At 48.4% G+C, this 13,598-nt stretch overlaps 1 protein-coding gene across 12 annotated transcripts in view; it reads right to left on the reverse strand.

Annotated features, from left to right (window-relative positions):
- LOC306931939 (receptor-type tyrosine-protein phosphatase S-like) overlaps positions 1-13,598 on the reverse strand; it is a 257,462-nt gene that overhangs the window by 133,966 nt on the left and 109,898 nt on the right. For 10 of the 12 annotated variants that reach the window (XM_079513634.1, XM_079513632.1, XM_079513630.1 and 7 more), the window contains one exon: positions 13,397-13,538. The exons of the other annotated variants lie outside the window; for them this stretch is intronic. In XM_079513634.1, coding sequence (XP_079369760.1) covers positions 13,397-13,466 — 70 coding nt within the window. In that variant the 5' untranslated portion in view covers positions 13,467-13,538. The remainder of the gene's footprint in view (positions 1-13,396; positions 13,539-13,598) is intronic. 12 annotated transcript variants of the gene reach the window in all.

Consider the following 13,598-nt stretch of genomic DNA (forward strand, 5'->3'; position numbering starts at 1 on the left):
GGGAACTGTCAGTGGAGTTAGGAACAGAGTACAGACAGGCTGGCAGGCAGTCGGACAGAGTGTAAGGAACAGACAGACAGACAGACAGACAGACAGACAGACAGACAGACAGACAGACAGGCTGGCAGGCAGTCAGACAGAGTGTAAGGAACAGACAGACAGACAGACAGACAGACAGACAGACAGACAGACAGACAGACAGACAGACAGACAGACAGACAGACAGACAGACAGACAGACAGACAGACAGACAGACAGACAGACAGACAGACAGACAGACAGACAGACAGACAGACAGACAGACAGACAGAGACACAGGTATTGAGCCATGGGGGTCCTTCCTGGGTGAGTCACCGTCCTCATCCTGAAATAGATCCTGTGCGGGAGGCCGTGTGAACCGTGATCACACTCCATCACACACATTCATCATTAATCAAACACAAACGCGCTGAAAAAAACTAAAGCTTGCTTTTCATCACTGCTTTTAAACGTGTAAATGTTTTGTTTTTTTTCTTTTTGAATCTATCCCTAAATATTAATTTGGTGCACGTCTCCTCGGGAACCAAAAATGTACAAAAATACATTATGAATTAAAGCACTAAATAAATAAAAATCGTATTTAATAGTGAAAATATCAGATCTATGCCACCTCAGAATGCACGCACATGCACGCATACACATGTGCGCATACACACGCACGGACGTTTTGATGAATACCGTAAAAAAAAAAAATTGTCCTGAGCGATGCTCTGGGGAAATGAAACCTATGAAAGCTCACAACGCGTGGATTTGAGACACATTGTTACCTTCGTCTGCTATTTTTGGCAAAGAGCTTTTTTGTGTAGAAGTTGTTCTCAGGTCCATTTGACCGAGAATGGAACGTTTAACGGTTTGAACTGGTTGGACAGCCTGCTGGTCAAAGAGAACGTGTGTGACTGTGCGTGTGTGTAAACACTGCCTGTATCAACACAGTGATGGAACATTGGCAGGGTCCACGCCGCATTGTCTCCTGGGGTTGTGTGTGCGTGCTACATAGGCGACCGCATGCGTGCGTGTGCCTGCGTTCGTGTGTGTTGACTTGTGTTGTATGTATTACTATACTTGTGAAGACCAATCGTCGATAGGCTATTTTTGGCATCATTTATGGTTATAAAAATTACCTAAAACAAAGTGTAAAATGGCATGAATATAAATTGCAGGGTGCGTGCGTGCTGCATATGAAGAGGTTGGAAGCTGTATAAATCCGGCCTGGTTATGTTTGCAGAAGGCCTGGTGCACAACACATGGAGACAGAGCCAAGCCCAGCTGGCACACGCGCATGCACGGTCGCACGCACACAGTTAACAGTTGATTTCTCCCTCTGTCATTTTCTCGTATTTCTAGTTTATTTAAATAATGTCATGCAAATTTGTCCAGTGCATATACCCTACTGCAGGCCTGGTTGACTAGATTTAGAAGACATTTTGGTGCTCTTGCTACTGAAATGATCGACTATTTTATATGGAGAAATCCTGTCATTTAACATGCATCTCAATGGGGGAGGAGGGCAGCTTGCCCTGTCTCCTCGCCGCTAACGTGCCTATTGGACAAGGACGGGTTACAAAAGCACAAAAAAAGCACCTCTGAAATGTACAGTAGTGGAGAAGAAGTTCAAAATAATCAGACAATGGAAAAACCTAAGGACATAATATAAAGAATGAAAACTAAGCTATGATGACTAAAACTAAGACTAAATGTATTGAAAATAGCCGATCTACAATAGCTTGTGGATCTGCTATTTTCAGCAAGTGTAAGTGTAAGTGTGACTGAATCAACTGTATATTTAGTCGACTAAAACTAGACTAACACTAAAACATTCCAGGTGACTAAAATGGGACTACAACTAAATGAGAACTATATTCAAGAGACTACGACTAAAACTAAAATCAAAATGTACTGCCAAAAACAACACTACAGTAGAGTACTTGAGTACGTGCAAGGTACTCCGTCAGTCAGTCGGTACTGTAGTGTCTCCGCTCAGTAAAAGCATCCACAGCAGTAATCCTAGAGGACTCTATAGACGGGGGAGAGAGGGGGGGGGGGGGGGGGGGGGGGGGTATCAATTTAAATGCTAATGTCTCTTTATGGTAATAGAGCAGAGCTCCAGACCTGCAGCTCACTGGATCAAACCACATCTATTGTCCCTGCATCACCCCCAGCCCCACTTAGCCCCCCAGCACCACTTACTTAGGGGGGTCCGACCATAGAGTAATAAAAGGATAGAGACCGAACCGGAGCGTTAGCCCCGCCCCGGACCCCCCAGCACCACTTCCTTAGCCCCCAAGGACCCCCCTGGCACGCACCTGCGGTCTGGGAACAAAAGACAGACAGCCACCAGTGTTGCCATGAATGTCTATGTCTGCTTATTATAAGCTGATGATCTGATCTTGTGAAATCAGTGGTTTTCAACCCTTTACATTTCCATATCAAGGTCCATTCATTATTTGACCATTTTGAGCCACGGACCACCATTTGATGAGATTTAGCCTCTCAGACACAAAACGTTGCATATTATGTTATCGTTGGATGTGATTTTGTCCACAATTCCATGCTGTATTGATGTGGTACCATAAGAGAGATAACAGGCAAACTTTGATCTAAATAACAATTCAATTGTTTAACAATAATTTAACTCTTGAGGGCGTAAAATCCTCTTTTTATGCTGTCTAGTTGCGGGTGTTGAATGAGGACCCGTTAGGTTGAAACGCGTGTGTTCGTTGCTCTGGAAAGGCCATTTATTGTTCTATTATTGGCACGCACTTTCACATCCCGTCAACGTGGTTCAACAAAATGGAGGATAAAAAAAGGCGTGAATGTTGCAGTTTGCTGTGTGGCTGCCGTGGGTGTCACCATCGGCATCACACGCTATTAGACCCATTTGCACGTTTTCAAATGGATTATTGCTAACGCATGTGAAAAACAAAGATATGATATTCACATCCCCGCAGTTCTTAAAAAAAACAAAAAAAAAACGGTGCTGGACCGCAAATATACAAGTGAGATAAGAAGGGAATGTCCGCAACGCACACGATACACTGCTCTGCCATTAATTTATTTTAGCAAGAAGAACAACGTTTATCCCACGCATCATCAGGTCCCTCATTAAGTGAGAGTAATGGAAGTATAAATTGCTTTTGATGCTTAATATGCGTGAAACTGTAGTGTGATCAAGTAGGGCGTTAAAGTACAAAACAAACATCAACAAGTTAAACAAGAAAAAGTGCCCTTCTGGGCATAGGTCTCCACCAGGAGGACAGGAGTGTGTGATGTTTGGCAAAATGTTTAGGAGTAATATAAACATGTTTTGTGTGTGTGTGTGTGTGTGTGTGTGTGTGTGTGTGTGTGTGTGTGTGTGTGTGAGACACGGCTTGGCCTGTTGTAGCGCCACCATGAGGCTGATTTGAAAACTGTCAAGTGGCATTTCTTCCTCAGCCTAGTGGGAATATGCATGCACAGTTTCACCGCAATCGGACGCTGCGTTGAGTAGTTGTGGCGATTTGTACACAACGGGTACAAAGCGGGCTACTCGGAGTGCAAATCATACTCTCTCCCCATGCCTTCGGCCTGGTGGAGACAAATATGCAGAAAAGAGGTCTCATGCCCCACAGCGGCCGATATCATCTGCAGACGGACATTCCCTTCCTCTTCATATTGCTGAGAAACGTACGACAGGAATAATGCCACATCCACGCTCATGGTTTTAGACCAGGGATGACCACACTTTTTTGACTTGAGAGACACTTTCGAAATGACAAGCTCAGCGAGATCTATACCCAGCATAAAAATGATGATCCCATTGCTGATATTTGTTTAAAAATGTACCTGAGGGGCTTTGTAATATTAGTTACATACAGTAGTAAGACATGAGACAAAAGGGAAATAGAGGGAAACATGGAATTGTTCGTTTATTTTTGTATATAACTTTGTAATGCTGACGTTTGTGTACAACACTCTTGAAAACAAAGTATTGCATTGTGGGTTTGAGCTGACAGGACCTTTTAGATGTCAATCAATCAAGTCACCTTAATTCAAGTGGCAGATGCAATTATTATTTTTTAATTTAAATTAAATGTATTTTTAGGGGCATGTCATGTGATCTACCTGCACAGCCTTTGTGATCTACTGGTAGATCGCAATCTATACCTTTTGGGAACCCCTGTTTTAGACTCACTCTATCACTGCACTGCACTGATGGAGAGGATTTCATTAGCGTCAAATGGGAAGAGAAGTGCTCCGGGTTGTTATATTGTGCGAGTGAGTCAGTTGAAATATCCTCCTAACAATACAGGCCTCACAGCCTCTAACAAAGAACTCCATGATGAAACAACGGAGCGTCGCCGGAGCCTGGAGTCCACGCAGACAACCCCGGTTTGTGCGCGTGCCACGCGGGAACTGCTGCAGCAATGCAGTGAAGTCAACACCAGTGCGGCAAGACGGGCGGATTACTGCTGGAGCGTGGAGTGGGAGGCAAACACCTCCAGACTCCATGACTTCATCCCCGACGTCGCTTACTGGGATGGACCTGCCTAGACTGGCCATGCATGGCTGAGGCTTAATCGCCTCCCGAGTCTGGCGTTTATAAATACTGTACGCTCATCCATGCTCAGATGGGGCTCGAGTCCCAGTGCGACCTGGGAGTGTGGCGCAGAGAGAGAGAAAGGACAGCAGAGCAGACCATGTCATGGTGGAATGTCCGAAGTATCAGGGTCCCAGTCTGATGTATCGGGGTCCCTAAACCACTTTGTGTTTATAACCACGCCACGCTTTAGTGGCCAACACAGAAGTGCCTCTCGCCTACAACTGCGGACTGTTATTTTGGTCGATAACAGTATAGTTTTTGACCACAACGGAGGAGGCGTGCCGTCTCAAGAGAACTTGAGCCACGTGAGGCACCACAGAGCGAGCTAAAGCCAACGAGTTGCCGTTCCGAACGTTGTGAAGTCCGATTGAGCCGACTGAGTGCCGTTCGACCTGATATGAATGATATCGTAAAATATGGTTTGGTGAGAGCGTTTTCCCCAACTGCCACTCAAAGCAGCTACGGACCAAACACAGCATGCCCCTCTGTCCGTGTGTGCGTGCGTGTACGCGCATATGTGCACGCAACATTTGCATTATGTGGTAGAGAGAAGCAGACACAGAGACATAGACAGAGGCAGAGAGAGACAGAGAGAGAGACAGAGAGATAGAGATAGAGATAGAGATAGAGAGAGCAAGAGAGAGACAGACAGACAGAGAGATAGAGAGAGAGAGAGAGAGAGAGAGAGAGAGAGAGAGAGATGCATAATGTGTTGAAGTGGTCTTGTCCCGGGGCCTGATGGGGGCAGAGTGGTAATCCTCTCACTCAGTCTAAGTTGATATTGGGAGCAGTTAGTGGTTGTTCTGCTTCCCTCCAGCAGCAGCACGCAGGCTGCCAAGGATGCACACGCCTGCTGGGAAATCACTCATCTGATCTGATCCCGCACGCACGCACACACATACACGCACGCACACACATACACGTGTGTGAATCCCACCCACACACACACACACTTCAGTCGCCTTCCTTTCTCCTAAATTGGGACACTGGGAGGTGTTAGTGTAATCAGGATTACACACACACACACACACACACACTCTGGTTTCGACATACTATTGGTCCGACTGTCGATTAGAAAGACAACCTACCTCAAACTCTAACCTAACCGCAAGCACGGAGCAGCGCATGTTCGCCAACCTTAATCCGATCACTCACAGCCCTATGTCGGCCCTATGGTGTGTCGGATAAGCGTGTGCAACCCCCCCCCCCCCCCCACACACACACACACACACACACACTCTAATATTCCTATGTTCGTGAGGACATCCACATTATAGGATGGCAATTTCACATGAATGCCATTTTTCCCATTTTTCTTTGGTATGCTTTAACAGGAACCCTGAAGCTAAACAGGCTCACATGGCTGTGAGATTTAAGAATAGACTTAGGAATATTATAAACGCTTCTAGAGAGACTTTAGATGTACCAGCGTGAGGTAAGAACGGAACATTATGCCTCCCGGTTTTTGGGGGGTAACGGAAGGCGGGGCTTTTCAGAGTATAACATGCCTCATCTGCTGGCACTCTAGGGCCTATATATTTTGAAGAATTTCCCGGGCAAAATATAGTGTTAACAGCGGGTGACGGCCTGGCGTATTTTCCCGGAAGTGCGCATTATTTGCTATGACAGAAATATGCAAAATGTGGCCCCTCTGGAGTGAGTGTGGAAATATAGTGGCTCCTTTCCATCTTCAAAGTTGCCCAACCCTGCTTTGATCCAATGCACTGACCACAGCCTGCATGGCCATCATCACTCCTGAGTCCCCTCCCTCCATTAAGGCAGGGCGTAGAGCCCACATCCTGCCCCACTACCCCACAACCACAGGGCCGCCGCTAAATGACTCCCCCTAATGATACGAGATTAGACTGCTGAGGATGAGAGCGTGGATGGGAGTGGCGTGGATGGCTATTGTTTGGGGAGGGAGGGGAGGGCGGGGGGGGGGGTTAATGGCATAAGAGCTGTCATCATCATGCTCTCATTGTGTGGTCTATACTAACTGCCTCTGTTGCAGAACCACCGCGGTTTTGTGTGCGGGAAAGAAAAGAAGAGAAGAGAAAGCAGGAAGAAAAGCTTTTTAAGTGAGCCGAGGTGGGTTGGATCAGAGGCTCTCAATCTAAAGCCCAAACCACAACCAAAGGGTCGGGTCGGGACAAAACGTTTTTCTTTTTTTTTTAACACAATCAGTGCCACCTGATGCCACAGAAAGTGCTGTGCAGGTGCCAGAGAAAAAGCGTCCGTGTGCACATCACGTGCACGTCGGATTTCAATTAAAAAAACAACAAAAACGCAATATTACGTTCTGGCACACCCCCCCGTGTGCTGCTTAAAACGTAACCAAACATGTTTGGCGCAGAATGTGTTCTTAAGGTCCTTGAGTTGCATTGGTAAAGGCCCGGGGGACCCTGAGTGGGGACGCAATTACAATGGTGACGACAGTGACACTTGATGGTGAAAAACAGAGGCACATTGTAAAGAAAATGCTATATTTTCCTCTGAGGTGCATTTATATAGCGGCTTCTATCCAAGGTGCTTCACATACAGTACAATGTGCATTACAATATTACATTCACCCATTCGCACACGCATTCATACGCCGATGGCACCAACCTGTACATCGGGAGCAGTTATAGGGGAACGCCGGATCCAACTGGGAACCTTAAATGAGAAATACTCCCTCCCCTAACACCCCACCCACCCCTCACCCCATCCTGAGGTTGATAAAATGCCAGCATTGTTGCCGACACCGGCAGATTGCGGTCGGTATAATGTAGGTCAAGTTCTTGTAGGAGGAAGCACTTTTACCCTGTCCTGAATACTGAGAGAGAGAGAGAGAGAGAGATGATGGGGCCGAGAGTTCAGTCCTCTGACCATCGCAGAGGGGACTGGGCGGGGGGGTCAGCGCACAGATGACGCCCGGTCTGCGCACGCACGCACGCACGCACGCACGCACGCACGCACGCACGCACGCACGCACGCACGCACAGTCCCAGTCTGCAGCACATTACCTACACCCCGTGTGTGTGTGTGTGTGTGTGTGTGTGTGTGCGCGCGCTGTGTGTGTGCTGTGTGTGTGCGCTCTGTGTGTGTGTGTGTGTGTGTGTGTGTGTGTGTGTGTGTGTGTGTGTGTGTGTGTGTGTGTGTCTGTGTGTGTGTGTGTTTGTGTGTGTGCGTGGGTGGGTGCGTGGGTGCGTGCGTACGTGCGATGGTAGCAGATGGACAGGAGGCTATATTCCCCAGGCTACCAGCCTTGTGCTGACCGCTCGGCTCCGCCAAGTCCCCCCCCGCCCCCCATGCTTACATGCATCTCTCCCCCGGCCATCATCTCTACTCCCCAACCCTTCCATTACAATTTACGCATTCAGACAACAAGCTTCATCTAACTCCATATTGTTTAATGTATGGAATGCATGTGCTAATAAATACAAGAATCACACCCGTGTGAAGTGAGGGGTGCTCATATCATTGTACATCATCATATCATACCTCCGCATTCCATGCTCAGCCAATCAAATCATCACAAATGTCATTCGGGCCAATCACTTTTATCCTCAATATGTACTGCTGATTGTATATGTATACTCTGCATGTAAGCTAGGATCATATCGTTTAGAGGGAAATGAGCCGAAAATCAAGCTTGTTTTTGATCTAAAAAGAAGAATCCCGATATATTAGCGTTCTAAAATCTGCGTCCCCATATAGACAGTATAAGACCAGCGGATTTTCCATTTTCGTTGGACACAAGTGATCATCGTAATCAACCGATGTTAAAATAGTCGTCCAAAGGCGATTTTGGCACCCGAGGCCTTTGGAAAACAGGCGTCAAAAGGAGATTTTGGCGATAAATTTGTTAATATGAACATCAAAATGATATGTGTTTTAGTGGCACATACATTCCAAAGGCCTGGATCACACATGGATACATGACATCACCAAACTTGCGACATTGCGAGTTGTCCCTATTGAGTGAAACAACAACAACTATTTCAAAAAATAAAATAAAACGTTTAAGGCGTTTTTAATTTTCAATGTCAGTTATAGGGGGCAATTATAATGCTTATTAGCCAGGGTTGCTTAACCCATTTTAGGCGGGAACCCCTTTTGGTGTTTTAAACATTATATTACAATTTAGCTATTGAAAAATAGCAGATCTACAAGCTCATAGCGCGCCACCGAGTGGCGCGCTACGAGCTTGTAGGTTGCTATTTTTGAAAAATCGTAAAAATGTGGCGCAAATCTTTGAATATATATTCTTTCAAAGTGAATGTTTTTAACTCAGGTCTAAATGGGTTAAAACAGAAAGATAAGAGAAAGGCTGTTCTAGGGACATGGTGTCTTCTGCCAAAGCCAGTTATAATCCCCCCCCTGCTCTGTTGTTGGTTTTTCCTCTAGTTGGTCCGTGTTGAAATGAAGCCATGATGCCACCATGTTGTCACGTTGCCATGTTTCTGGGCACCGAGCCCAGGTCCTCACATGTCCCACAGCCACCTCGCCATGGCTGGTATATACACACTGACTCTCTGCCCTGAGGGGGGGGCTTGTAGATCTGCTGTTTTAGACTAGTGGAGAAGAGATCCAGTATAGAACTAAAAGGCAAAGTCATTTTGTACTTTGGCTGCTAAAAAAAAATCACACCCGTGTGAACTCCTCTCCCCCTGCCCCCCCCTCCCCCCCTCTCTCTCTCTCTCTCTGTCTCTCTCTGTCTCTCATTAGCAGGCAACAGTGCAGCACTATCTCTCTCTCTCTGTTTCTGGCACAACAGCGCCACTTTTGCCCCTACTGCTACTCATAGTCACATAGGTTAAAGTCACATAGTCACATAGGTTAACACGGACATTGCTGTTCCTAGGAGTGGTTGCACCACTCAAAAAAAAGATCACACCTGTGTGAAGTGAGGGGCGCTCTTATCATGATACATCATCATACAGTACATCATCTCATGAACAACTGAATTGATGTGATTGGTCGTTAGCCGATTTGCTCGTCTACATATGACGTAAATCTTTCCCTTCATTGCCAATGGCAAATATGAGACGTGTGGGGTCAAAAGCTGTATAAAATCAGATCTACAAGCTCAGCCATTTTCCGCATGCAACCAAGCGTAAAATCAGGCATTACGACACCGTCAAGGCCCGCCAAAACATTCTTTTTTTTGTAGACTTAATCCACTGTAAATGTAGTCGACTAAAATCGTATGGTATTTAGTCAACTAAAACTAGACTAAAACAAATTATTTGGATTCGAAATTTTGCTGACAAAATCAACGCTGTCCGACGATAATACAACGACCCATCACGCCACCCTTCACACTGCCGTGCTGCCAGGCAGAGGGCCAGCCACTCCCCCAGGGGGTGCCCGCAGGGCGGGCAGAGTGCCAGCTGGTGCCCCAGGGGGTGCCCGCAGGGCGGGCACGAATTTGTGCGTGGCAGCACTGACTCCCAGCACTTATAGGAGAAGCTACATTAGATTAGATTAGTCTAGCAAAAGGAGAGAGAGAGAGAGAGAGAGAGAGAGAGAGGGCCTAAATTAGATCAACACCTCCACTGTGAGCAGAGAGCACAGCGGGGCGTGCGGAAGAGGACGAGAGAACACTGACTGCTGCTGCACGGAGGAGACGTGTACTCACATTTTACCTTCTTATTATCACGTTTGGACCACGTTGTGGCCGAAATGTCTTCTAAACCCTAGTATCACGTATAGTAGCCAGACAACTATTCCAACCATCTCCGAATGCTATTTTAAATGGAGTCTGGAACTACACCTCCCGAAATCTAAATATCTTTACAAAATATATTTTCGTGAACGCAAATGCCAGCTTCCCTAATCAGATTTCGGGAGGTGTATAGTTCCAGACTCTATGTAGCATTCGGAGATTGTGGAATAGTTGTCTGGCTACTAATCAGATTTCGGGAGGTGTAGTTCCAGCCTCAGACTATAGTCATTGGTCCGACAAACGACAACCTACCTCAAACCCTAACCTAACCATAACCGCAAGCACGGGAGCAGCGCATGTTTGAGCGGTCCCTGCATGTCGGACTAATGCTCGGCGGAACGGAAGCATACAGTACTTGAGTAAATGCACTTAGTTACTTTCCACCACTGGTCGAGAACCGCCCCCCACTCCCCCTATATGTCTCAGAGCGAGGGTCTATAAAAATAATCAGCTGGGTGTGGCACAGCGCCCGCCTTGTCACATCCACGGGTGACAGCTCTGGGAACGGTAGGCCAGGTGTGTGCGCTCACGCGTGTGTGTAAATGGTGCATTTATATGTATAGCGTCTTTATCCAAGGTGCTTTACATAGATTGTTACATTCACACATTCACACACCGATGCCGGAGGAAACGATGCAAGGCACCAACCTGCTCATCGGGAGCAATTAGGGGTTCAGAGGCTTGCTCAAGGACACTTCGACACTAACTCTGGGGGAGCCTGTGATCGAACTGGGGACCTTGCGGTTACCATCCGGCCACTCTACCTCTGAGCCACCGCCGCCCCATTGTGTGTGTGTGTGTGTGTGTGTGTGTGTGTGTGTGTGTGTGTGTGTGTGTGTGTGTGTGTGTGTGTGTGTGTGTGTGTGTGTGTGTGTGTGTGTGTGTGTGTGTGTACGTGTGTGTGTGTGTGTGTGTGTACGTGTGTGTGTTCCGGTAGGTTCAGAAGTGTGTGGGAGTTTGGATGAAGACAGACTGGATATAAAGCCCATTTCCAAGGCAGAAGGGATTAGATTGTCCCGCTAACCAATCACTACAGAGCAACAGACTCCGGTCCCAAAAAAATGTGTGTTAGTTCTGGCCGTTGATCAATTAATCAATCAATCAAATAAACATATTTAAGTTATTGAAATAGGAGGCATGTTTGTGTGATGCAACATGAGTGCCTTGAGTTTTACATCCCAAAGTCTGAAGGGTCAGTGAGTGTGACTATACCAGGCCCCCAGATAGCGTCTGGGAAACGGTGAAGCCACCCTATCCTACTGGCCACAGCTGGAACTGCGGGCGGGCGAAATACAATGCAGGAGCAAAAGAGCAAGCAGCGGCCTGGGCCGTGGATCAGTGGTCCAGGCACCTTGGCTGGTAATCCAGTCTGGCAGTGTGCCGCGGGTTCGACTCCCGATCCCGACGGCCTTTACTGCATGTCAACCCCCCATCTCTCTCCCCATTTCCTGTCAGCCTACTGTCTGTCCCTCCATAAAAAATATGAAATAAAAGCGAAAGCCACAAAAAAAAACATTAAAAAAAAAAAAGAGCAAGCAGCTGGGGTTTAACACAGAGCACGCTCGTTCATGAATCTATTCAGGTGCGTTCAGGCGAGTTAGCACTTCTGGTACCAAATGACGGTGCCCAAATCAAGAAAAATGCGGAATTAGAGCGTTCTTTCGGGTGCTTCAAACACCCATGTGAGCAACTGGATCACCGGTCCCCAAACTCTTTTGCCTGTGCACCCCCTGTTACCCCCTGACATAGCTGATGCACCCCCCAATGCTCAGTTTCGTTGTATTTCACCGAAAATGATAATTCGTTTTAACATGATTATGGCCAATAATCACAGAATGTCACTGCACTCAGAGACATGGAGTTGCTCTATACATCTCTTTACAACAGTGTTTTACCGGATTTTGCCATTACCCTTTTCATGTCAGGCACCCCTGGCCTAGAGGGCGTTCGCGCGCCACAAGGGTTGCACGCACCAAGGTTTGGGAACGCCTGCTCTGGACTATACGCCTCCCCAGCCAAGCACCGAACAAACTGTACATAATGCAGAGACAAGTGAAATAACAGCTGCTCGCCGGTTTGGCCCCAAGCGCTAGGTGGGCGTTTTGCATAAAAACACAAAAAGTGGAGCTATAGCGTTCCCTGAGCGCACATGTACACTGATTGGCTCTTCTACCTTTTCTGGTTCCTGCAAAACGCCCACCCATCGCATGGGGCCATCCACCCATCACATGGGGCCATCCACCCATCGCATGGGGCCACCCCACCCATCGCATGGGGACATCCACCCATCGCATGGGGCCATCCACCCATCGCATGGGGCCATCCACCCATCGCATGGGGCCATCCACCCATCGCATGGGGCCATACACCCATCGCATGGGGCCCTCCACCCATCGCATGGGGCCATCCACCCATCGCATGGGGCCATCCACCCATCGCATGGGGCCATCCACCCATCGCATGGGGCCACCCACCCATCGCATGGGGCCACCCACCCATCGCATGGGGCCATCCACCCATCGCATGGGGCCATCCACCCATCGCATGGGGCCATCCACCCATCGCATGGTGCCACCCACCCATCGCATGGGGCCATGGGGCCATCCACCCATCGCATGGGGCCACCCACCCATCGCATGGGGCCATCCACCCATCGCATGGGGCCATCCACCCATCGCATGGGGCCATCCACCCATCGCATGGGGCCATCCACCCATCGCATGGGGCCATCCACCCATCGCATGGGGCCATCCACCCATCACATGGGCCCATCCACCCATCGCATGGGGCCATCCACCCATCGCATGGGGCCATCCACCCATCACATGGGTGGGGCCATCCACCCATCGCATGGGGCCATCCACCCATCACATGGGCCCATCCACCCATCGCATGGGGCCGTCCACCCATCGCATGGGGCCATCCACCCATCACATGGGGCCATCCACCCATCGCATGGGGATTCCAACCAACCACCATGTCATTACTCCTCACCATTCACCTCAAACAGATGGACATATAGATGCTTTAATGGCCTTATATCTCGTCCAGCCATTGTCTCGTCTTACCTCGGATGATGGCCAGCTTGGCGGTCACGGCGACCTCCCCCTCGCTGTTGCGCGCCACGCACTCGTACATGTTCTCGTCGCGGGGCGCCCGGAGGGGCTGGATCCTCAGCACGGCTCCCGCACCCCCGTCATACTCCACGGTCTGCATGCGTAGGAGACGGACGCAAGGAAGGAAGGAGGGAGGGAAGGAGGGCCACAAGAA

The sequence above is a fragment of the Electrona antarctica genome, assembly GCF_951216825.1.
Source record: "Electrona antarctica genome assembly, chromosome: 1".
NCBI lineage: Eukaryota > Metazoa > Chordata > Actinopteri > Myctophiformes > Myctophidae > Electrona > Electrona antarctica.